Genomic DNA, 24,848 nt, shown 5'->3' on the forward strand with positions numbered 1-24,848 from the left:
GACGGGTCTTGCTTTCCCTGTCTCTTTAGAGAGCCTCTTCAGAAGCATCTGCAGGAGCGCTGAAGTCGCTCGTCTCTCGCAGTTTGAGGTCAACCCCCTTCATGGATTCTTTGCTACAGCATGTCTGTCACGGTAGGTACCGGAGCCCCCATCACACTCAGAGTTACATGTTCACACAATTTGCCAGCTCCATACTACCCAGGGTGATTTGAAGGTCGAAATCTTCTGCGAAGCTGTGCCGAAAACGGCGGAGAATTTCCTCGCATTATGCGCGTCCGGGGCCTACGAAGGCACCCCCTTCCACAGACTGATACCCGATTTCATGGTCCAAGGCGGTGATACATCTTTGTCCCCACGAAATGCGACCGCAGAGAAACCCGTTGTGAAGGGCGGGGAATCAATATGGGGCGGGTACTTCGAAGATGAGATCAAAGTGCCTGCGTTGAGACATAGCGGGCGAGGTATGGTATCGATGGCAAACAAAGGGCCTGGCACCAATGGAAGCCAATTTTTTGTTACGTTCAAAGATGCGGCTCATTTAGATGGCAAGAATACAGTTTTCGGAAGGGTCATTGACGGAGCGGAAGAAGGTGGCACGCTGGACAAGATGGAGGCCGTGGAGGTGGACAAAAAATACCGGCCCAAGGAGAAGATCATTCTGGAGAAGGTGACGATCCATGCCAATCCTTTGGCACGTTGAACCAAAGGGAAAAGATGGTGAGGCGAGGGACACACGAATTAGTGCCATTCGACTCGGGCCCCTTTGGCGCAATCTTTGACAGCTGGAACCGCCGCGATTAGACCCTCAGGTTGGGACATACGACGACAGCTAGAGAGGGAAAAGAGCGTCTGAGCAAACGAGATGCAGTTGATAGAGAGGCTGAGAGTCGTGGAAAAGCAACAATCCGGCGATTTCGATCGTCAAGCAGAGCGCCTTGCCCTTACATTTCAAAATCGAGGGCGACCCCAATGTCAACGGAAGCTCGAGCATGCACCCCAGAAAACCATTCCGAAAGAAACAGGATGACGGAACATGAAACCACCCAGTTGCAGCGGATCAGATCGGGGGACTATATACCATGGGGTGTCGACATATCGGGACCAAACGTTAGGGAGGCATTCACATGGCGGGAACTACTGGTTAATTCAAGCCAAACAAATATCCTTTTTTTTTCTCCCCCCCCCCCCCAACCGATGACAGCTGAGAAGAAATATCACGACATGTGTTATGCCGATTGGATAGCCCTCTCCAGATGGGTGTTCGTGGTTGGCCGACCCTAGCGGTCCAAAGGCATGGATGTGCTGTCCACACAGCGTCTCCGCTGGCAAGAATGCCAGCCGCTCCGTGGACGGACTTTGACGAGTGGATGGAATCAGGCAACCCGAATTGGCATATCGACACACGGCGAGACGGGTGCCGCGGTGATTAGCGCAGGACGGAGTAGTCGCCGGATATATTGTGACAGGCAGGACAGGTTAAGAGATCGGAAGGGTCTTGAATACCCACAAAGCCGAAATGCTGAAGGGGGAGGAGAATAAGCGGGACAAGCAGCAAGTCGGAGGATTATTGCTGAAGACCTGGAGATGGATGCGATGCATCCAAAAGCCACAGTGGGCGATGACAGATTAGGACAGGATACGCGTCGAGGGTCCTTCGCGATATGCGGCAAGGTGGGGGCGCCAATGCAATGGGCAAGGACGGCGCCTCTGACGAGGAAGTGGTCGCTCTGGCTAAACGCTTATAAGGCTGAGGCGCCCTGCAGATGGCACAAGTACGCACTCGGAGTAGAGGCAACAGTTAGCCATTGTGGGAAATAGTTGGATGACGGCGACTCTCGACTCGAAATATCCCTATCGGGTATCGACATGAGTGACTTCGATAGTGCTGACCGGTGGTGAGAAATTTGCACGGAGTCGTAGGTCTGTCCATGTCATCACCAGAGTCTTAAGCGGGTGCAGGGACATGGGCTGGTGGGCGTTGGGTGAGCTCTAGTTAGTAGTTATGAAGTAGACACAGGAATCCCAAAGGACGGGTTTCTAGGTACTGGGTAGACAATGGGGGGTCCTAGATCGCCAAACACCACGAGGATCAATAGGGATCCTTAGGCACTAGGCTTCTATCGATGAATGCCACACCACCGCCATCCCATTGCACTCAATACCCACCCCCGGTGCCTGCGTGTCTTGTGCAGTGTGCAGGTGCAAGGTGCAAGGTGCAAGGTGCGCGGCGCATGCTTCACGTAATAAGCCGCCCGACGCTGTACCGACCTGCGACCTGACAGACTGGCAGACTATACTGGGTAGTCCTATCGTATTCCAACCATCTGCGCCTAAATCCAGCCGCGCTCATATTCCAGCTCATCAATCCCCATCTCAACTCCATATCTCATCACCTATATCCTTCAGTCTACTACCATCGATCATCGACCATCGACCATCGACCATCGTTCAGTCCGTCGCTCACACTCTCCCCGCTCCTGAACCTAGACGCTGCGAACCTCTGACCCGCCCTTGTCATCACTCAGTTCGGCCCCCAAAACCACACCGACGTCCAACCACCCACAAGCCCATTGATCGTACGACAAAGACCATAACAACGAAATCCGCATCGCTCTGCATGTAACATCCTCTGGCGCCTCATGGGCCTCATACTGTCTCTCAGAAACAGGCCGCCGCAGTTCTCTCGTCCTACCACTTCCCTCCGAGGCCGCAGTCAAAGGACAATCTCACTCCCGCCTCGTGGTAATGGTCCCAACATAGGCTCGAGCTCAACGAGAAGATGAGCGCTTTTGTGCGAGTATCTGGCCGCCCAAACACAAACTTTCTGGTCGGATACCCGGGGATCTCTGCTACCCTGGTGAGTGGGGAAAAAAAAAAAAGAGAGAGCGACTTGCGCCTGATCCCCCCAGGAGGGTTTGTTGCTGACACTTCAGAATAGCCTCGCATCGAAGGAACCGTCGAAATACGCCCTGGCGTCGGCATCTCAAGTCCCGTCAACGTCTCCATCGTCACCATCTGCCTGCAGAGAAGAGAAAGCATCCATCCCCATGCGGATTCGGTCACAAAGAAACACCTGGCCGCACCTAGGAAGGAATCGACGGAGACGGTGGGAAAAGAGATGCTCTTGTTCCGCTGTCCGGCCAACAGGGAATACGAAGAGATTATGTACATGGACTTGCCCTTCGTGATATTCATCCCCTTTGGGCGGGGCGGGCAGGAGACTGCCCGACGGGTGCCACCAGCCAGTCTACAACTGCCTCGGCGGACGGCTGAGACATTCTACGAGATGGTGGTGACGGTAGGCTATGGAGGGACGGATCGCAAAACTTATGCTTTTCCCGTACCCATTGCTCGGTACGACACGCTGTCGACCTTTGGCATGTACAATCGGCCCGAGACAGCAGAACGAGTTTCGGATCATTTGGTCACACTGGGAATCTCCTTGCCGCGATGGTCCTACGGACCCCTGGACCCGGTCAGCGTGTATATTAAGCTATCTCCGAATCCCGACTGGCTGAGCAAGGCGCGTAAAGTGACGATCAAAAAGATCGAGATCGGGATCGACGAGGAAGTTATCTACAACCACGAGGGTGACGAGCCCCAGAGAAAGACAAAGAGTCTAGTCAAGAAGACGGAAACGGTGGGCGTGAAAATGCCCGAAGCCGGATATTTCACCAACCTTGGTCTTGTTTTCCCTTCGAGCGACCTTCGCGACGCGGATGGGATCATGCCTCGCGGCCGATCGGCGTTTCCTACCTACGCAGTGACGGGCTTTACGACCACAGCAGGTCTTTATAAGGTGGAATACTACCTGACCATCAAGGTATGTAGATGGGCTCTAACAAACCGCAACATCCTCGCGGTTGATGGAGTTCTAGATGGCTGATCATCAACTTTAGGCATCCATGGCCGGCGCCAAAGATATCATCCTGAAACAGCCGATTGTTGTCTGCCCCCTGGACCACGCAGCGTGCAAAGCGGAGATGGAAGCTATTGAACAGGCGGCTCGAGACGCATCTCATGTCAACGCGGAAAATCCCATGTTGCCTTTGGCCACCATAATACGCGCTTCAGATCCTAATGCGTTGAGCTGTCTGGGAGTGGCGTTGGTCGGCTCGGTGAAGAAACCTTTGATTGACTGAGTACTTTTCGTGAGATCTCGGGGAGGAATATGGCAAGTTTCGATCCGCCTGCAACCGACGTGGCGGCGGCGACAAACCTTTAACTTTCGAGACGCGGTCCTGCAGAGGGTTGTCATGCTTCTCTGGTAACGTTGGCCCTCTTCACCGTGAAGCAACGGTCCATAACGAGACACCCGATTTCGGATGGAGACACGACATAAGCAATTGACGGCCTGGTTATCACGCTCGACGCCCGAAAATCACGAGGAACGACGCACAGCTGCACCACCAAGGTGCAGGAATATCTCTGTTCCACAAATAGAGCCATCAGAGTTAGGATCGCCAACAGCGCGAGATTGAATGCGTTAATCTGGGCCAGGCAAGCCACTTGCCGACCACAGACGTAAAGTCACTAATGACGCTGAACTTTTGAGATAAAGGAAGCGGCCCGGCGAACAATACGGCGGACCTCAATGCACAAGCTGGGAAATTGGATCTGTTGCGGCTCGTCTTTTTTGACATGCAAGGCGTTGGTTTTGGACGGAACATTTTGGGGCAAAGGCCACGGCAAAGTGACGGCTTGGACTAGGGATAGCCAGAGGCGCTAATGAAAGATCTACTTGTATTATTCACTGAGACTTGCAGGCAGCCAGATTGGCCTCAGGTTCGAATCTCATGGACAATTGACAATGAACGTGATCGCTGCCCCCACTGCCACCAGTGCTGACTCGTGCTCAAGTGGCGCGTAAGCTAGAAACGGGTTTACGGACGTAGTAGACTCTCGGGCCACAGACTGTGCAGGAGCCATACGTAGTCCTTTTCTGCATATCGAGAAGTATGGGAAGAGAATAATCGAGGTTGGTTGGATTACACCGTCATACAACCAGACAATTAGGACGAGGGACGAGGGGAGAGCGGAAGGATGGAAGGAAAGGAAAGGAACCTGACGAGGGCGTCTCTACGCATGCTCAAGCATATATGGTATATATGGTATATATATATATATATATGTACTCTATACCCACAGAGGGACGATATGTTCTCCTTGTAGGTATCCTCATGCATGGGCAGACCGTCGGATTCTCCAGCCTTGCGCTAGTGAGGGGCACATATGCACTCCGTATTCTACCCTATCTAGGGTATTATCCGTAATTCTTGCCCAACTTCGCACAAGGCTCAGTAGGTAACATGTACTTGTTATACATCCATGTACAAGGCTGGCAGGTAGGAGACCTGAGCCACGGAGTACATATTCGTGAATAAGCCTTCCCGTACCTCGTACTCTGCAAGGAAAGAGCGGGCATGTGGATAATCTGATTCCGCAACCCATCCATCCTCGTCTTCCTTCCACACGAGACCGCGGGGGATGCGACAGAACAGGGAATGAACGACCATGGGCTCAAATCCACCTGCGCATCCGAGCCCGGATCCAAGTCAACATCCGGGGTTAAATCCAACCACAACCACAGACACAACCACGCTCCCATGCACACACCACGGCACACAGGCACGTACGGCCGCCGCAGGCGCACCCCTCGACCCCGCCGTCGTCGCAGACGTGCTGGCCACGATCCGCGGCAACCTCGCGCTCGTGGCGCGCACGTGGGGGCCAGAGAGCAAGCAGCACCGCGAGGCACGGGGGCTGATGCTGGCGTATCTCGAGGAGAATGTTTTGCGGCATCGGCGGCAGCAGCAGCAGCACCGGCAACGGGACCAGAACCAGCGTCAGCATCGGTGTCAGCATGGGGATCGGGACCGTGACCATCGGGACTGTTACGCAGGGGGTGAAGCGCGGGGAGGGGGGAAAGAAGGCGACGGCGGAGGAGGGGTCGTGGAGGAGGGCGGGAGCGAAGGCGAATCAATAGGAGCGGACGATGTGCGGATGGAGGTGCAAATGGATGTGGATATGGATGTAGAGATGGAGTTGGAAATGAACGTGGGGAGGGAAAAGCAAAGGCAAATGATGGACAGAGGCATCGACGAGGTCCTGGCGGAACTGAGACTGTCGTGATTCTTTTTGTGCTTCGTCTCTGGCGTGGATGAGTAGACAGATGGACTCATTCCATGGTGTTTCCTTGAGCTTCTCTGCCCCTCTGTTTAGAGCCCCCTTTCCTCTCAGGGGTATTATCGCAAGGCTACGTTTCGTCGAACCAACTTCGCACGGAAATGGAATGAATGCATGCATGCTTGTTTCCGATTCTGTGTATTTACTTCTGCAACATGGCTTCTCTGCGGAGCCAGATATATCCACACACAGCATCCCCGGCACAGCAGTAGCCTCTTTTCATAATAGTACATACGCTCATGCCCTCCCTCGCTGTCATGGGTAGTCGTACAGCCGCACATCTCAAGCCTCGCTTTCAATCAAGCTTCAACGACAACTTGCTTTGCCCTGCAAACCAAGTCTCGCCACGATGTGACTCCTCAACATTCCCGGCTTTGAGAGAGGTCTCCACTTCATCATCCCCTTTGTGCTCGTCTCAAAAAAAAGCAAAAAGCATATCTTGCTTGCAGCTCAAGTCATCCCATAACAGCCGTCATCTGCATGCATGTTGTTCATGGTCGTTATCGTTGCTGTTCGTTGTTACTTGCCGCACGCCGAGTTTTCCCTAGACATTAAGTGATGTTCCATAATCCAACTCGATTGCGCCTCCCCTCCAGAATTATGTTCTTCCTCGCTTGTGCATAGCATACACGGTCCACCCGTTAACCTGCGAAAAAGGAAAGAGTAGCACTGGCTATTCGCGAACAGTCAGGCACTGGGTATGCTCAATCCCTTCCCATTGACGTCTGCTTTGGGCCATTCCTGGAGCTGTCGGCCGACGTCACCACACTGCCAAGATTACCAAAGATGAACCAGCAAAGACCAATATTGTAATCTGCAGTTGCAAGGCCCTTGACGAAGCTGCTGAAGAGAAAACCCCATCGAAGGGACTGCCTCCGCCACTGCCTCCGCCTGAACCTTGTGTGTTCGACGTCTTGCTCGACGAAGCTGCTGATGAAGTGCTTGAACTCTGTGAAGATGAGGTCGACGTGACAGCTGAAGTCGCGGATTGAATAGACGTTGGTATTGAGGTTGGGGTGGAGGACGATTGCTTGGAATTTGTGCTAATACTCGTGGTCTTGTTCGCAGATCCGGTCGGACTCGGAGAAGTTGTGAGGGTAGAAGCTAGTGAGGATGTGTCGGTGGTGCTCGCTCCTGGTGGAACTGTGTCTGTTGCCATGCTCATTGATGACTCTGCAGAAGAAGAGGCCTGCGTCGTGCCCGGCGCTGTCGTCGACGTTGTTGCGCTTGCAGCATTGTCGTCCCCGCACAGGAAGTTCACAACGTTCCCAACGAAAAGTTGTCCGATCAAAGAATTCCCATCTGCTTGTTCCCCTGAACAGAACCGCTGGACAAATCTCTGTGACGCCTCCAGATTCGATTGACAGTCGGTTGAACAAGTGCCCGTTCCTCCTAGGCCTCGAAAATCATTGACATCGCAGTCATTAACTGGGGTGTCGTAGGCAAGCGTACATGACGTGGAGAAGCCGATGATGGCTTGGATTGACGGGAACGACACAGTGGCAGATGAGCTCTGTGCTAATGCATAGAAGATGATGACCAAAATCAAAGGATGCTGTATCCGTAACTCCATGGCGAATGCAGATGTCTGTAACCGAGAGAGTGGAGAATGGAGGCAGGCGTCTTGAAGCAGGACTGGACAGTTGTTGTTCTGGTGGACGGTTTAGGTTCTGTTTACAGGGGGTGTGGCAGAATATAGTGGTGACCGCTGGGTGACTGGTTCACTCAAGGGAAACCTCCAGATATGCCGAGAAAAAGTGAAGATTGGATAGTTAACCAGATGGATTTGACGTGTCAGGAAGTCAACATGGCCGTCACCGCCTTTGGAATGGATGAGCCAGCATCGCCCTGGGTTTCTCGATAAAATAGATGGAGGTGAAAGAGCGAAATCTCAGCAGTTGAATCCCAGCCGCACGAGGTGGTCTCGATGTTTTTGACAATCCTCAAGGCTTCCTCAGAGTCCAATCCAATCCGTCGCCCGGCGGGAGTCGATCGTGTCGTTGCAACTGTCGTCGAGGTCAGACGATATTCACGTCCACTATGGTCCACTCGTAAAAGATCAACGCCCCCTCTACGTCAGTTCGACCTTCCGGCAGCCAGGATGTGCGACTAGGTAATCTAGGAGACGATGATCTGGTAAGGGATGACAACAGATGTCCGCCGATCGCAATCAAAGGTGCTCAGCCTCGCAGGAGGCAAGTAAAAGATTCGGCCACCGACTCTCGAGCCGATCCAACCCAGTTACCGCTGACACTGCACCATTGCAAGGTGCACAGACAGGAGGAGCAGTTTGGTCAAGATTGGTGGATGCGCCCTGTTATATCAGATCTCCGTCTCTTGTGACTTGGCCAGAGCGTTGCTCGTTTTGCGGATGATCGCCAATGTTGTAAGGTGGGTTGGAGAGGGGAATACAGGCGGCCGGGGAGTCCGCTCGCTTCTTGAGTCTTGTCAGCTGGTTGTTGTGCTCAGTTTCGGACCTTTCAGGGGATATGGAAGGCTCAGCCTCTTGCTTCAACTGCGCAGGAGAGGAGAGACAGGGGATCGGTCGTGTGGTTCACGATTCCGTGGCTGTCGCCTTTGGGACAGCGCCAGGCCAGCGTGCTCTGTACTCCTGCATGGTGCATGGGCATCGGTGGCAGGGCGGTAGGGCGGTAGGGCGGTATTGCTCGGAGCGGGTGGCATGAGGCCTTCTACGAATGATGAGAGGAGGCCAAGCTCATTCTGCGACAACGGACAGCACGGGTCACCCTGACGCGATACTGAGGAGGCGAGGAGGATGGTCGACAATGAAAACATGGAGCAGGAAGTGTATGATCGCCAGGCACAAAGCACCTTTGATTGGTGAAGCGCAGGCGTCAGGGGTGCCAGGGGGGATTCTGACACACACAGCAGCACGGCCCACGACAATGACGGCGGCTGCTTCGCCAACCATCTACTCGTACAAGTGCTCAGTGTCTACTATGTCATACCCCCCAATTCACATTTCGGACGGAGTACGGAACACCGAGCGCAATCCCTCGTGTGGGTGGAAGATGTGCAGGATGCTCCACAGAACATGCATGTTGTTTGTTATCGTCGAACTATCCAGGACACACTAGGCTATGGACGAAGTACCGGCATAACAACATACTCATCCTGATCATTGATCCCCCTCACCTATGGGATGAGCACCCCTCGGAACCTGACCTTGCCGCTGGTCATCTTCTCCATGGCTTCGTTGGCCTTGTCCAGTGGGAACTTTTCAATCATGACATGGACGCCGTGCACTTGAGCAAAAGAGATGGCTTCTTCGCTGTCGAGAGCGTGACCGCTGGGCCATGCCTGGATGCTGAGGCCCTTGGAAATCATGGATGCCGTATTCACCTCGACGGGGCTCGACGCTGCCAGAATAATCAGCTTGCCCAACGGCCCCAGTCCATTCAGCAGCGAAGGAATGAGTTTTTCGTTGGGCGCAGTGAACAGAATGCACGCAGCGCCTCCCAACTTCTGGAGTTGTGCACCAATGTCGCCCTGGGATGCGTCAATGTATTCATGTGCCCCCAACTGTGTGGCGAATTCCTTCTTGTCGGAGCTCGAGGAGATGGCCACCGTCCTATATCCCATCTTGCTCGCGTACTGTAACGCAAGATGCCCGAGGCCACCGAGTCCCTGGACCGCGACGAGCGAACCCGCCAGGACCTTTTGTTGTCGCAAAGCTATTGGGGCACGTCTCGTCAGTCTCCCTCACTGGCGGCGGGCCGGGCGGCAAGGGCAAAAGCAAACTCACAATTGAACACCGTCACTCCTGCGCAAAGGACAGGACAGTATTCGGCTGGATCGACGTCGGCCGGGACCCTGACAACAGCCTCGGTCCGCAAAGTGACATATTCCCCGTATCCCTGAGAAGAAGCGGTTCAGCAAAAGGGACACATAGTCGGCGAGGCCAAACCCTACTCCATCCCTAGTGACCCCGTTGATGGCTTCCTTTTCACACATTTGGAACAGCCCGCGCTGACATGGGATGCAGGTGTTGTCATGACCACCGTGCCACGGTCCTCCCACACGATCTCCCACTTTCCAGCGCGTCTCCGTATCTGGAACTGCGGCAACCTCACCGATGATTTCATGACCGGGGATAATGGGAAAGCTGTTGCCAAACAGGCCGAAGCGAACGGCATGGTCGGAGTGACAAACGCCACAGGCTAGCACCTTGACTAGGACCTAGAATAGATGGCTTAATGGAGCGTTGGTGTGATTGATCGAGGAGACGTACCTCGCCCGGCTTTGGCAGCTCCAGTTTGACTTGCTTGAACTTGATCGGTTCGCCTTTGGCCTCGAAGACGCCGACCTTGTATTCCTTGGGGAGGTTTGATGCCATTTTGGTAGGGACGAGGAAGCAAAGATGGAGATGTTCTGCAGCCTTGGTGATCTGATCTGGGCTCGTAGACTTGTCCGGCAGAAGGTGCTCTTATTCTGAGAGAGATAAATTGAGAGTGAGATTGAGATAGGACAGCGAAGGTTATCTTCAGATGAGGACTTTATACCTCGCTCGCCGATGGAGGGGCTCGCATTGGGCGGGCATTTGAGCTTTGAGCTTTGAGCTTTCGTCAGGGTTGATGATGATGATGTAAAAGTTGCAGCTGGAGCCAGTGCTGCAAGTATCAGGGCTACGCACCCATCACGCAGCTTCTCTACAATGGTGGTTGGTGGGCGCGAGGTATCAGGAGGTAAGGATGCCCGGAGATGGATGAGTAACATGCCCAGCCATGCCTCCCAAACCCTTGCATGCGCCTCATCTCTTCCCCACTCCTCTTCCCCCCCTCTCCCTCCCTGGTGCCTCCCTCGTCCTACACACCATGGTCATTAACCTGCCCTCGCTACCCAACAAGCCTCCTACAGAAGCGAACACACGCATACTCTCTATCTCCGCGACCCGGGAATCGATTTTAAGACCTACTGCTTTTCGACAAGCTCTAAACTCTCCGGGTCCGCTTCTCTCGACCGGCGACTGGCTATTGAATACGGATATTAAGGTCATACGGGCGAAACCATTGCGGCGCTGCGGTGCCGCGCTCGCGATGTGGCAAAAATCATAGCTTTGCTCGTGCACTGTTTGCCTGGCACGCTGATCAATCCATCTCTGTGATCCAGAGCCAAACAAGCTTTGACCCTCTCCTGCCCGCCGTCTGGTGGTCGCCATAATGTCCAAGAGGTGTTTACGATAGGTCTGATCTAACGGATCACGCCCGCTCGCAAGTCCGAAGTCGTCCAGGATATAACAATTACCAAATTGTCAACGTTGCGAGCAGTTGCCGTCTTGGCTCTCAACATGCCATTCCGACCAACTAGAGCAGGGGTGGAGCCTCAAGATTAATCATGGCCGCAAGATTTTGCTGAAGGAGCTTCTTGACAACCAACTCGACACATTTCCAGACCTGACTCACCCTCCGGCACAATCTGTTTGGAGGCGAATCCTCAAGCTTCCTTTGCCGCCAGGCGTCAGTCTGGTCGGTATCATAACAGAGCAGAAATTATAAAGGTAGGCTACTGCCGCTGCGGCGGCCAGGCCTCAGCACCTAGCACTCAAGGGCACTTCAAATCACACACCAGTTGAATTGACCGCCTGAACCAAAGAGACCCACGGACAGGATTCAGAGGCACCAGTGCGGCAACAGCACCCTGGGAGTCGGGCGCAGAGAGCCAACGACAGTGAGACATTGCGCCGGCGCCGGCAGTTCAAATTATCATCCCTATCACCGATGGAAACCACGGCACTTGTTGACGAGATGGGGATAAAGACGGTAAGCGTGCCTGTGTATGGGCAATGTGCGTTGTCGATACGGCAGCCCCGGCAGGGATGTCTTCGACGGCAAGTCCACTGAGCCTGCCCTTGTTCACGGCTTGGATTGTGGTTCTCTGACCATGCAGAAGAGGTCGCAGACCTCGCCTCCTTCCTCGCACACCATCTTTCGGGCAAGCCGAAAGCCCATCTTCTCGTAGATTGCAATGTTGGGCTTCTCCTTGGAAGATTCAAGATAGCATCGGCGCCCTTCCTTGTCGGCCATGTCAGTGACGGTCTCGAAGAGCTGGCGGCCAATCCCTTTGCCTTGAATGCCGGGCCTGACAGTGACAATGTTGCAGAAGTAGTAACCCTCGGGGTCGGTCCAGATTTCTGACTGAGCAATGGCCTGCTCGCGCTTCCAGATCCAATATCGATTCGTCCTCAACCCGCCACGTCCTTGGAACCTGAAGAGATTCCACCCTTGCTTGAACCAGAGGATGTAGTCGTCGATCCACTCGGACCAGGTCTGCTTCTGATTGACCTTCCTGGGCTTCATCCACATGCTGACTCCTAGCACTCTACCATCCTTGTCATCTGGATCCTTGGCCACAAAGAATAATGCATTGCGCATCCCCCACTCACATTTTGCCTCGAGACTAGCAAAGTTGCGCTCTTTGTTGAACTTCGCAGCATCAAAGGCCCACAGATGATACGGATCGTCGGCAAATGCGAGTTGGATGCACTCCACCGTCGAAGGGATATCTTCCGCAGCGATAGGGCGTATGATGATGCCCATTGTTCCTCTTCCTAGCTAGGCTGTAAAACTATGGAAAACCGGTGCTGGACTGTCTAGCCGAACTTCCTGTAAGACTCCGCAGAAAGTTTGCGCGGAATCTCGAATTGCCATTCACAAACCTTTGTCGACCAATGTGCGAAGTAACAGACTATATAGTCCCTTGGACCTAGGTAAGGTTAGAGCGCGAGGGGTGAAAAGATCAGGGTAGATGCGTTGTGAGATGAGAGGAGTTGTGGTGGTGGCGTTCAGTTGAATTTTGCAGGTTCCGGCTTCGGAGAAACGTGCCTTCCGAGCTCCATCGACTCGCCAATCTTCATTCCTCTCCAACATGACCTACAACACTTCCAATCTTCTCTCTGCCTTTCTGTCTCGACAGCACTGTCCTTCGTCCACGGTGACACGCTGCTTTGGTGAGCGGAAAACGTACTTTCCGGAACCAATGGCAGACCGATTGAGAATCTCTACAGCTTCTGCCGTCTCCAACAATCCTTGGTAAAGAGGGGTTCTCCTCGTATTTCCTCGCCGTCACAGAGTTCTGGACCCGGGTCGACAAGTCAGGCCCTTTCCACTTAACATCCCCAATCATGTGTTGGCCTGAAATTCAAGAGAATCAGTCCTTGAAGGGGGGATTCTCTCTGCTCAAACGACTCGTTCCTCCCATTTTTGACCTCGAAATATTGCCAATAGTGTCTCTTTGCGTTCATGTTTTTACAATGTCTTGGATTTCCCCTTTTGTCATGGTTTCTCCTTGTTGAATCAGCAAATCTGGTCTGGGCCATCAATGTCACCATTCCAACTGAGGGTGAAACTTATTCGTTGGATCCCGGGCCAAGCTCCATTCAATGGCGGCAACAAGCGTGAGCTTACACGGATTGTGTGAGTTTGCTCTATAACTAACAGTTGCCGCATCAGTGGTGACCCTTCAGAAATGTGATATTTGGCTTCAAAAGGAGGATGGAGGCAACGCCACTTATTTCTATTTCGCCCATGTGTTGGTGTCATCGTGCCAGCTCGCCTTCTCATCCTGGCCCAAGTCTCTGATGAACGAATCTTGGTCGCAAATCCCGTATGCATACCCAATCATGAGATTTTCTCGAGAGCATTTATTCCATGAAGATTCTAATATTGGCGCAGGGGCGGGTGCTGCTTCACTTTTACAACCACAGCTGCTACCGCTGAGGAGGGAAGCTTCCTGGCACAGTCGGCGGATTTCGTGATCCAAGATGAGGAGAGTTCCAAGATACGAATAGATAGTCCACGCTCTAGTTCCTTAGGGAACCGAGTTACTAACCTACAATATGGCCTCTCTGTTGGCGCTCAAGCCGGTATTGGGGTAGGTGTTGGTTTGGCTGGGTTGGTCTTCCTTTGCTTCTGTTGCTATCTCATCATGCGCAGAAGGCGAAAGGGCAAACGTTCCGGGGAAACCCAAACATCTTACTCCAAGCCAGAGTTGGCAGACAATCAAGTCGGACACTTCTCTCGCCCGACCGCAAAGCTCGAGCTATCAGCCAGCGTGAAAAAGGGTGGGCTCCCAGAGCTCACTTCTGACGATTCTATGATCCACGAACTCCCCAGCAGTAATCATCAGCCATGTGAGGCGGGGGCTAGCACTGACCGTGACACGACATTCAGCTCGAGTGACCGAGTCTCCTGATCAACGACGAAGACGTTGGCACTCAGTCGAAGTCGCAAGAAGCACCCCCCCCAAAAAGCAGTCAATAAGCTCGACCTACTTAGAGAATTCGACGGAGGAACTTGGCGCCTTTACCGTTCCGTTGTTCCAAGTACATCCACTCACGGACTCACTGCCATCTTTCAAAACGCTGCATGCTTCCATCAACGAAGAAGCCACAGATTGACACTCTCGCCCTGCCCTAGATAACGGTTGCATGACAGTTCAACCCAGCAGTGAACGCATCTATATAGTGATATTCTTCAAGATCCTCCACCCCCTCCATTCATTGGCCTTTCAGACTCTTCTTCTGCTTCTTTCCTCCCACGTTGCGACTCATTGAAGCACATACGTTGAGATGGGGCCAAAGCAAGGAACTGACGGACGGTCGATGCACACGTCGCCATTTGGAGACTTTCCATATGTTAAGAGACAATGAGGCCTTCCGCAAGCCGTGGAAGTCCCCTGCACTGAGATTGATCTGCATTGGGCAGAGAATTTCCAGGGCCAGCAAAAGCCCGCTGGCCCCTTTGCACCGCCTTCCTTTGGGGAGCGAAGAATACTCGGCCTAGTGAATGTAGGTATGTATGTTGCATTATGCCGGGATAGCCTATGAAGGGAAAGCCTAGGTTCGTCGTCATTGATGATCTCTCTCTCTCTCTCTCTCGTTCGTGGTTTCTAACGTATGATTGACATGGTGGTATATATTAACGACGGTTACTTTCTATTTCAATATCTAATTTTAGCCGTTTAACGACAGGAACCACCACGTATCATACATGCAAGCCAAAAAAAAAAAACAAACAAAAAAAAAAAAAGGGATCCTAGTATGGAGATTGGGTGGAATATTTCTTCGGACAAGGAATAAGGAACGACTCCGGACGATGTTCTGCCCAAAAACACCAAAAACCGAGACTTGAAACGAGAAAACAATAGAATCCAGAAGCTCCTGTTCAGCAAACGCTATGTGTGGACAGACGCCACGGCGATGTCAAAAACCATCGCTCGCACGCTCTCACGCACGCATTTTGCCTTCTAATGGATGGATGTATGGATGTAGACAGCTTTTCATAGATCAACGCAGGAGATTGTGGTTTGACATGTCTGATATCCCTATGCAAGGTGGATTGCTCAACTTCCAAACATTGCAGCACAGCACAGGCAGGGAAGCCTGACTGTGAGACACTGATCACTATAATTTGCTGCTACCGGCCTTCTCCTGGGCAGGCGGTGACAATGAGCTTTTCGTAGCATGGCTGGCCTTGGCCTTCTCGACCAGCTCTGCCGGAAACCTCAACATGCCGTCTTGGATCGAGGTGCCGATGACCCTGCCGGCTTCGTGGTCCCACAGGAGGCTGTGGTGGCAGCCGCGGTTGTCGCCACCATTGCTGGTCCACGACTCCTGGACGAACCACTTCGAAGTGCCGCCCTGCCGATGATGTTGGGGGTCGTCGTCAACAACCATGCGCAGATGGTCGGCTAGGCCGTGGAAGACGACCGTGTGTGACAGCGACGCCATAGTGGTGCGGACCGCCTCGTAGCCGAGCGCGCGCTGGATGAGGAAGAGCGAGTTCCTGTCCGAAGCGTACAGGTGAGCCGCGGCGTGCAAGTTCAGGTCGTTGGCGGCTTCCTGTCTCTCTTCGGACGGTTCGTCGTCCTGGATGAGCCGGTAAAAGAGCAGCTGGCGCCAGCGCGACGCCCCATTCCCGTTCGTGCCGCCCCCGAGTTCTGCCTTGCCGTTGTATCTGGCCATGTTGACCTTTCTGGTTTCCACCCCCGGGAAGGCCGCCGCGTCGCGGCTCCAGAACTCTTCCTCTTCCTGCTCCCACCAGAGAGCATCGGCGCCCGGAGCCAGAGGGTGATCTTCGGGCCTGAAGCCTTTCAAGACACTACAGTACTCTTTCTGGATGTGGTCCTTGGGAATCTCTTGGTACTCGTAACCGGTCCATTTCTGGATGCCCTTCTCGCACCGCTTGAATGAGATAGTGGCGACGAAGCAAGGCGACGTGCCCTGCGCGGCGGCTTCGGAGTGTTGGTAGACGTCGACCCCTCTCAAGCAGTACATGCCGCCGTCCCGAATTTTGCGCACGCGATACACGTACGGAATATCAATAGCGCCGGGGAGGATAAAGTACCCAGTCATTTGCTATATCCGAGGGGACACAAGCTGTCAACAACAGCAAAACGAAAACGAGATCAGGCTCATCTTGGAACAGAAGAGCACATATAGGAGGGAACGTACATGGACTACCAGCCCTTTATCCACGGTCTTGCTTGCAGCGTACATGGCCTGGGCGTACACATGGCCTCCAAATGCTCTCCGATGGGGGGCCGGTGGCCAGGCCGGAGTCAGGGATTCGAAGACGTTTTCTCCGGTCTTTTTCAGGGCCATCAGGCGCCTGAACGAGATGGGCTTCTTGCCCTGGAGCACTTCAAACCTGGTCGTCATGGTTCGGGGTGGTCGTTGCCAGAAATGGGAGTGACAAACATTTATCGGCGGCAGGGGAAGAAGCAAAGCGCGCATGCATGCATGGGTCGCCGTGCTATCTAGCTGGATCACTCGGTTAATTGATCAGTCTGGATCCACCGAGACTCCATTGTCGGGTTGGTGTTCGATCAAAAGATATATAGCATCGCCGGCTTTTATTTGGGGGAACAACAGGAAGGCCCGAGGAATTTACGACCATGGATTCATAACAATTCACCTAAGTCGCGTACAAGTACAAAGTAGAATTAATGGTCAAAGAAGGTAAGCTCGCAGAGAAACAACCTCGGTAACAGTCCCAAGCCGGAACGAGGCTGAAGTTGGAAGGGATCAAAGGGATCAAGCTTCACGTGCAAGGCTGTGACACAGTCCAGAACTGCGTGGCATGACATCATCGTCGACATCCGACGCCTTGGCGACATCGTCATTGATCGAAATGCAGCACCAGCAACATATTAATATGAGAGCCAAAGAGTCGGAATAGACGAGGTGAGGAGTAAAAAAACACAACCGGTTCACAATGTCATCAAACCAGCAACAGTCGTCCAGTTCTTCGGACTCCCAGGCTTCACTGCTCGGAGGCCATGTCAAGGTAAGTTCCATCCACACATATATCCATATGCACATTGTCACTCCCCCTCTTCGTCCTCGTCCTCATCGATCCACTCAACCACCTCCAAACTAACCCTCCCCCCCTTTCTGTAACCCAAACAGTATGTCCAAGGCGCCATCTCCTCCGCAGCAGGTTACAGCTCCGGGGCGCAGACTAAAGCCGCCGCCTTGCAAGAGATGAAGGACGCCAAGGCTCAGTCCGATCCCGAGTCCGCCCAAGGACAACCCATCCAGTCGTCAGTGCTGGGCACGCTCGAGAACGCAGCGGGCCAGGTTACCGGGTGCGAGGGCATGGTTGAGGAGGGGAAGCAGAGGATCCCGGAGAAGAGGGGCGTCGAGGAGCAGAGTGGGACGGGCTGACGATGAATATGACTAGAAATTGCCTAGAGAGACAGCATGAATGTGGCTGTCGAGAGGGTTCCTGCATGAGGGAAAGGACAAGTACACTCATGGTATGGAACAAGGATCAAACTCGACGAGAATGAGGAGGAGAAGGAAGAGGAAGAGGAAGAAGAAGAAGAAGACCACGAGAGGAGAGGAGAGCAGAGGAGGCTGTCTTGCACAAGGAATGGAACCTACCTAATCACGCTCTGCTCTGACATTCACTTCTTTGCAGCCATCGCTCAGGGGTGGAATCGTCGTGGTCTTTAAGAGTTAATTCAGCACTCTCAAGCCTCCTCAATTTGAGTTCATGTCCAAGTCGAATTCATTTTCTCCCGCGACCCTATCAAGTTCCTTGGTCGGTGTTGTAATTCCTAAACGGGGCAGACTCAGATCGCTTGACGGCCAGCACGCCACGCCCCGCCCATGTTCAGCCAGTCAGTGCCTCCAAGGATCGAGTTCGGTGTAGTGGCTTGCTGAGTTTCCTTGTCGGAGTTGAGTGTGAGTGTTGACCTTGCGCTTGACGAACTTCCGGTGCGTGAGCCCTAGCTACATCCATTCTGCTCGACTTCGATATATCAGCTTGCCCATTCCGTCCGGGACTTGGGATGTTCTCCCAGATCCAGCATTCGCAAATTGGCGGTGTCGTGTCGTGTCGTGTCACATGTCTCGTCTCATGGCGGTCATTGTGGTGTCTTTTCCATCTCTAGTTGTTGTTGTTGTTGTTGTTGTTTTGTATATATGGGGGAACTCCTCTGTCGAGTCCTCATACCCCAGTATTGCTTCTCGACTTTGGCAGCGGCATTTCTCCATTGGCCGCCCTTTTCTCAACAATCACGCTGTCCTCAAGCTCTTCATCCTCCTCTCTCATCTTTAGGTCTCCATCATCTAGTAGATCATCAACACCATCTTTACCGTAGTGTACATCTACAGAGTCCCAGTCCTTACCCAGGTTCCGCTCTGCATCAACATCGGCATCGGCATCGGCATCGACATCTGAGTGCTTGTAGGAATTGCCATAGCGATCTTTTGCTCTCTCCCGAGCCCTGATTTCGTCGACGTCGGGCTTCACCCATCCTCCGTCTGGTGATTCGCCCAATCCCACGCGGTTGTGCTCTGCTTTTAGAAACGTCGGTCCGTCGCTCGCCCGGTACCAGCCTTGATCAATCCACCGAGCGATGCACTCTTTGGCATGTTCCCCAAGGGCGTAGAACCCCGGGTTATCCCGGGGAATGAACATGGATACATGCGCCGTGGTCTCGTCGGAAGCTTTGTCGTTGACAGCTTTGATCCACTTGAATCCGTTTCGTGTTCCTTCGCGCGTCCCTTCTTTGCCCTCTTTCCTATCTCGGCTAACATGCACGGGTAGATTACAAAAAGTCCGCTCCTTGCCTGCCAGAGTTTCCGTGATGCCATATCCGCCACTAGCTCCTTTTCCGAGGTTAGTGTACAGATTCGCACATCCTGCTCCTCGCTCTTTGCATTCCTGCTCTAGGATTTCGACCCGCTTACGCAAGTGCTCCGGCTTGAACAACTCTCCCACGAACAGCAAGTGGTCGCCAGCCCATTTCCAACCAGCGCTAAGCCTCTCGCGCTGTGAGTACAAGGCCGCGGCACCACCTGCAACGACAGCGCCAGCTGCACCAGCAAACATTGCATATTTCCCCCAAGCCTGCCATTTGGGGGCGGCCGCTGCATCTTCCGTGGAGGAGGAAGCCGGTGCAGGTAGAGCGCCAATGGATCTGGAATTAGATGCGGGTGAGGTTGATGAGACATTGGGCTCGGACTTGGAGCCCCAACCGAACATGGAGACAACTTCAGAGTATGTATTGTAGGCATTGGCCACGACTTTGTGGCCACCCTCGAGCCCGTGGGCTACCATTCCTGGGGCCAGCCCGAGAAATGGCGTATCGAAGGCCAAGACGCCTTGAATGTGCGGGAACATGAAGCTGTGAGACATCGGATCCGGCTCATTGTGATATGGGGTCGGATGGGAGGTGGATGTTGTCGAACCCAGCGTCGTGTTGGAAGGGAAATTCGGCCTTTCTGGATTCTGCCCAGAAGACGGGGCGGGAATGGGTTGTTCACTGGCGAGTAGGAGGTATGTCTCAGCCGCGACGATGCCGCCCATCGAGTGGCCGGTCAGTATTACATGGACTGAAGGATCCACGGTAGGAGATGGAGTCGAGCGCGCGACCTCCAAGTCGATGACCTTATTTTGTAGCCTGTAGATGTGCACTCTTAGCGGGGCTCTCTGGAGCAAACGGTTCCTCGCACACCACATACCATTCTCGAAACCGGGCGACACAGTCCCTCAGCTCGCCTCGGGTCTCGAATTTGGGATATGTCACAGTGACAACATCGATATTCGGAAGGGTATGGCTCACGAGCGCTCGTAGGTGTTCTGGGAAGACCGCGAAGGTGTCATCGTCGCCCTAGAGGGGGTATGATCAGTATTCTGACGACGAAAGGTGCCACACGAAAGTAAAGCGACAGAGCCACAGCCCCGGCGGCGCCGAAAACTGGGTGTCGGGCAGAGCATTGCTTTGTGGCATTGAACTTACTTTGAAGCCATGGATAAAAACTAGGAGTAATGTCTTGCGCATCCTTGCGAAGAAGCTGCTTGCATGGACGCTGCATCGTTTGCCATCGGTCTTATGCCCTGCTCGACACCATCCTACCGTGACGATTGCGTATATCAAGCTTTGCTGCACATCGTTCTCACCTTCCGCGGCATGGAGACGAGGGATTATGGAGCCATCGGTGGAAATTCCGATGGGCTTGGCATGCGTCACCTGATCACAGCCCGCTCTCACGAAAATTGCGGTGATTGGAAGAAGCACCAGCTGAAAACAATGCCCGGGGTATCAAAGTCTTTTGATTCAATTGACCAGCTCAATCCCCTCGCCGTTTTCTTCTCCCAAGCATCACGGGAGGTAGGTCTTGTGACCAAGTTATGCTGGATCTTCTAGTTCTGTACACTTCTTTTTGTCTTTCCAGACAGGGTATTCTCAGCTTGCCATATGTTGCCATAATACCCTCTAATCCCAGCGCCATAAAAAATGCTTTTCGCTAAGCCGAGTACTTTCAGTACAAAACAAAATATCAAAACAGGACCCGCCAGGCTATGCAATGTAGGACAGTGCAATGTTTCCCCCCTTCATGGCAAGAGAAAACCTACAGTGTTGAGAATCGACTCTCAAAATGGATATTGATGTTGAGCAACGGGCGTGGAAACATTGCTATGTTGCCACCCATCGGGTTGAAAATTGGGAAGCGGTCCAGTCCGGCGATCAGTGGTGATTTTGCTCAAGGGGTGGTAGTGGATCTGGTCGGAGGGGACATTTCTGACCGGCATCTGTAATGCGGCCGACGGCGGAGGTATCAAAAGTGTGTTGACATGTCGAACCGGTCGATATGGAGAGGTGCGATGGGTCAAGAAGTATGAGGGCGATAGTCCCGGTAATGTAGGAGTAGTGATATTGTATCCATTGGATGGAGAGGTATGAGCCGAGGGTAGGGCCGATATGGATCGGGAACCGTCTCCTAGACTTGGGACGGGATTTTGAAACAGGGTCTGCGGTACTGCAGATATTGGCGTGACAGGGTGGGAATAGGTGCCGGTTGCGGTTGGGTAGACAGTCGACAGTGCTCGATTCGTCTGGACTGGCAACACGATGGGTTGAGGATTTGAAAGTGGAAGAGAGGGTGGCATCCGCGGCACATCCAGTCTCGGGATGTCCAATGTTGCAGGGATCCCAGCATCAGTGATGCCGGTGCCGTGCGTAGGAGAAACTCTTAGACTATTCGGAGTATATGCATGTGAGCTTCCCATACTTCCAGTATGGTCAGAAAGCTGGCCCGGGAATAACTGTTGCCTTTTCGCTGGAGGGAGCTCGGCAGAGTAATCGGCACTCCGTTTTCGCTCTTGGTGGTATCCCCTCAAACCGACTTGTTGCCGAAGAGGTGAACTCGGAAGTTGTGTTGCTGCGGATGAAGGATACGGCAATACGGGGTAGTGACCGTTGACGGACGGTGAGACACCATAAGGGCTAACACTGTGATGAGTGGATGGAGGCGAGGGCAGCTTCTGGGGGAAACTCTGAGCAGTAGGCGTGACTGGGGTGCCACCATTTGCTCTGCTCTCATCTACCAGGGGTAGCTGGGAGGCTTTCTGATAAAACGCGCCAAACCTTCCCAATTTGGATTTCCATTCATTCCATTCTGTAGCCGAGGCGTAAAGAGCATATCTCATGTTGCTGAGGAATTCGACTTCCATAATGTGGATTTCGGTGACTGAGATGCCAGAAACCTCAGCCCAGGTCTTGTTTGTGTATGTATTGTCGTCCAGAAACTTATTTCCTAGCATCAGAGCAATCGTCAGGAGCCGGAATTCGCTCCCACGCTTCCCACTCACACTAGGGTTGAATCGTTTGAGTCGATAGATAAACAACAAGGCAAGTAAGATAACATTCTTCCCGACCTGAGTGGTGCTGATAATCGTGGTCACCCATTTTCGAAACCCAATCGCGGGTAAGGCATCTGGGACCAATCCCCTGTCGACCGGTACGTCCTCTGGGAGATCTTCAGCGTACTGAAGGGTTCGGGCCGTTTCAAACCAGAAGAGGCATGTTATCTCTGCAGCAAACTCGGCCAGACTCCCTTTACTCTTGTTCACCGACTCTGGTATCTGAAGGTGGGGTGCAATGGCATTCACATCGTTTTGATCGGGAGCTGCTCGACGGTTGTAAAGGTTCGGTCCGTTTGCAGGAGGAGCCAGAGCGTACGAATGGTTTGTCGTTGGAATCGCAGTGCGTTGATGAGAAGAAGTGTTGGTTCCATCTGGTAAATTGCCGTGCTGGGTCTGCGGGAAAGCAGGTGCAGGAAGTGCCGCATAACTGTCGCCCAGCACCACTCCAGGCATGGTCCTTGATCCTGGAGGCGTAGGTAAACCGCTGCTGAAATAGCTCTCAGAGTTCCACCTTTTGTACCCATATGCAGCTGGATCTTTACAGGGTGCGTTCAACGTCGAGTTCAACCGATCCGAGGGCCCAACAGCACTGCAAATGGCAGACATTGACGACATGAGGTGAAGGAATCGGTCGGGAAAAGAGGTCGAGCTAAGTGGAAATGTTGTGTTAAGTAGCGTGCGGTGACGGGGGCGGCATGAGTAGGTGTCGGACGAGGTTGAGGTTGAGGTTGAATATGAGGGTGTTGTGAAGTGTCAGGCGGACTGTGCAAAGTCTAAGTGAAAGGAAGGAAAGGGTGATGTTCTCTGATGACAGAGAACATTGCAATGAGACGAGGATCGAGAACAATTCAAGTGAGGAGCAAATTAGATGTTTTGGAGTCTCTGGACTGAATCGGGGGTTTGGAATGAAAGTCAAGGCAGTGAGTGGTATTGTAGAGGTGGGTCCCGGATGTTTGGCAGCAGAAAGGGCAGGCAGAGGACCTTCCACCCACGACGCCTGGCTTTTCAAACAATGCCTGGGCCACACGCCAAATGCAATCAGCGAACAAGACGACGATGATACACTGGGGCAATCAAGTAATGACAAGAACCGCACCGCAACCGTGATTAATGAATGAATCCACGCGACCGACCGACGAAAGCAGTCAGCCGAGCAACGTACGCTTCGGCAGGCAGAGTTTGTGGCGGCACCAGGCAGTTGGGACCGATGGAAAGGATGATCTTGTATTTGGCCCATCAAGCCTGCAACAGGCATGATGCGCGGTAACTCACTCTCACTCCTCAGGGACACGGGGCCTTGTCTTGGATCGAAAGGCGGTTCGAGGCTCGGCTGTAAAACCGTCAGGGTCCCCTCTTCCCGCGTCCGTCGTAAGTTGACGAGAGCCCGGTTCAACCCAGAACCCAGTTGCAGGCAAGGGAGACGAGACGACGCAAGAACGAGGGTGGTAAAAAAAAAAAAAAAAAAGAGGAGGAGCAGCGGCAGCCGTAGTCAGAAGGACCAGGCAAGCCGCAGAAGTGGAAGGGAAGCTACGACGGCGGGCTGGGTACGCGCGGCGGCAGCCAATAAGCAATTCACACCAGGGACCAAAAGATGGAGCGACAGGAGCACACTGGCGCAATGATTGCCAGAGTGGACTAAGACGGGCTGGCTGGCGGAGGACAAGTTACAGTCAAAAAGAGTGATGGGATGTTTTGGAAAAAAGAAGGATGGCCTAGGATGGATGATGGATGGGATGGTGGGAAAAGGGGGGGCCACCAGAAAAAGCCAACGGGAAACGGGCAAACGGGGGTGTTGGAAAGTGTGAGGTCAAGGTCAAGGTCTGATCTCGGTCACTGGTCATGGTCACGGTTGTGGTCATGCACACGGTCATGTCACGGTGACGAGCGATGCATCGCCGGCATGCTTTGGCAGAGGGGGCGAGAGATGGGACAAGCCGACGACCTTTCGACTTGACCGCATTTAGCTCGGCATCATCGTATCAGCTCCATCTCCATCTCCATCTCCAGCTTGCCAGCGATCCAAAGATTTAGTCTTTTTTTTGGGCTGGCAGTGCTCAGACTCTCAGGGTGTGGATTATTTGGGGCCTAAGGACCAGCCGGAATAACAGGGTTCAAACTGGTTGGTACTAGTGACCTGTTTTACGGGTGACTAGAGCCGTGTCCGGAGTATTGTTATCGGTTCTGAGTCCTGACGTCTGGACGGAGTACTTAGGTAGGCAAGTAGGTCGGGCAAGGTAGAACAGGGATAGTGGGACGACTTGAGTGGACGAGGGTTTTGGGGCCGTGGTCTTCGCCATGAGCCATCATCTCATTCGCCTGCGCCTCGCTCCTTGGGTGCCCCTACTGTAGTGACGAATTGCAGAGAAGCCATTGGTGGTCTGGTACAGCATGGGAGTTGTTGCGAGACGAGTTTGGAGGACCCAGGAGGAGACTACTTGGTCGGCAGAGCGAAATTGAGACAACGGACACCACATACCCAGGACC

At 53.3% G+C, this 24,848-nt stretch overlaps 10 protein-coding genes across 10 annotated transcripts; 4 read left to right on the plus strand and 6 right to left on the minus strand.

The window, feature by feature from the left end:
* Nucleotides 1-120: 120 nt before the first annotated feature.
* Nucleotides 121-700, plus strand: A1O5_01811 (peptidyl-prolyl cis-trans isomerase-like 3; the record flags this gene model as incomplete). The annotated part of the gene is made up of 2 exons (XM_007742427.1): nt 121-132; nt 188-700. 2 exons carry the CDS (start codon nt 121-123, stop codon nt 698-700), a joined length of 525 nt encoding a protein of 174 aa, XP_007740617.1.
* Nucleotides 701-2,779: 2,079 nt separating this feature from the next.
* On the plus strand, nt 2,780-4,142 carry A1O5_01812 (uncharacterized protein; the record flags this gene model as incomplete). Its single annotated transcript, XM_007742428.1, has 3 exons — nt 2,780-2,857; nt 2,939-3,823; nt 3,900-4,142. The coding sequence occupies 3 exons, from the start codon at nt 2,780-2,782 to the stop codon at nt 4,140-4,142; spliced, it is 1,206 nt and encodes a 401-aa protein (XP_007740618.1).
* A 1,372-nt stretch (nt 4,143-5,514) lies between these two features.
* A1O5_01813 (uncharacterized protein) lies at nt 5,515-6,132 on the plus strand (the record flags this gene model as incomplete). Its single annotated transcript, XM_007742429.1, has 1 exon — nt 5,515-6,132. The coding sequence occupies one exon, from the start codon at nt 5,515-5,517 to the stop codon at nt 6,130-6,132; it is 618 nt and encodes a 205-aa protein (XP_007740619.1).
* Nucleotides 6,133-7,021: 889 nt separating this feature from the next.
* A1O5_01814 (uncharacterized protein) lies at nt 7,022-7,759 on the minus strand (the record flags this gene model as incomplete). The annotated part of the gene is made up of 1 exon (XM_007742430.1): nt 7,022-7,759. A coding segment is annotated over one exon (738 nt), but the record flags the coding sequence as incomplete, so codon positions are not given.
* A 1,583-nt stretch (nt 7,760-9,342) lies between these two features.
* On the minus strand, nt 9,343-10,543 carry A1O5_01815 (uncharacterized protein; the record flags this gene model as incomplete). The annotated part of the gene is made up of 4 exons (XM_007742431.1): nt 9,343-9,881; nt 9,953-10,064; nt 10,120-10,386; nt 10,439-10,543. The coding sequence occupies 4 exons, from the start codon at nt 10,541-10,543 to the stop codon at nt 9,343-9,345; spliced, it is 1,023 nt and encodes a 340-aa protein (XP_007740621.1).
* Nucleotides 10,544-12,059: 1,516 nt separating this feature from the next.
* On the minus strand, nt 12,060-12,743 carry A1O5_01816 (uncharacterized protein; the record flags this gene model as incomplete). The annotated part of the gene is made up of 1 exon (XM_007742432.1): nt 12,060-12,743. One exon carries the CDS (start codon nt 12,741-12,743, stop codon nt 12,060-12,062), a length of 684 nt encoding a protein of 227 aa, XP_007740622.1.
* Nucleotides 12,744-15,607: 2,864 nt separating this feature from the next.
* A1O5_01817 (uncharacterized protein) lies at nt 15,608-16,864 on the minus strand (the record flags this gene model as incomplete). Its single annotated transcript, XM_007742433.1, has 2 exons — nt 15,608-16,561; nt 16,658-16,864. The coding sequence occupies 2 exons, from the start codon at nt 16,862-16,864 to the stop codon at nt 15,608-15,610; spliced, it is 1,161 nt and encodes a 386-aa protein (XP_007740623.1).
* A 556-nt stretch (nt 16,865-17,420) lies between these two features.
* On the plus strand, nt 17,421-17,872 carry A1O5_01818 (uncharacterized protein; the record flags this gene model as incomplete). Its single annotated transcript, XM_007742434.1, has 2 exons — nt 17,421-17,492; nt 17,615-17,872. 2 exons carry the CDS (start codon nt 17,421-17,423, stop codon nt 17,870-17,872), a joined length of 330 nt encoding a protein of 109 aa, XP_007740624.1.
* A 787-nt stretch (nt 17,873-18,659) lies between these two features.
* Nucleotides 18,660-20,499, minus strand: A1O5_01819 (uncharacterized protein; the record flags this gene model as incomplete). The annotated part of the gene is made up of 3 exons (XM_007742435.1): nt 18,660-20,118; nt 20,180-20,328; nt 20,458-20,499. The coding sequence occupies 3 exons, from the start codon at nt 20,497-20,499 to the stop codon at nt 18,660-18,662; spliced, it is 1,650 nt and encodes a 549-aa protein (XP_007740625.1).
* Nucleotides 20,500-21,092: 593 nt separating this feature from the next.
* A1O5_01820 (uncharacterized protein) lies at nt 21,093-22,817 on the minus strand (the record flags this gene model as incomplete). The annotated part of the gene is made up of 1 exon (XM_007742436.1): nt 21,093-22,817. One exon carries the CDS (start codon nt 22,815-22,817, stop codon nt 21,093-21,095), a length of 1,725 nt encoding a protein of 574 aa, XP_007740626.1.
* Between the last annotated feature and the right edge of the window lie 2,031 nt (nt 22,818-24,848).

Source organism: Cladophialophora psammophila (genome assembly GCF_000585535.1).
Source record: "Cladophialophora psammophila CBS 110553 chromosome Unknown aczJe-supercont1.2, whole genome shotgun sequence".
Classification (NCBI taxonomy): Eukaryota; Fungi; Ascomycota; class Eurotiomycetes; order Chaetothyriales; family Herpotrichiellaceae; genus Cladophialophora; species Cladophialophora psammophila.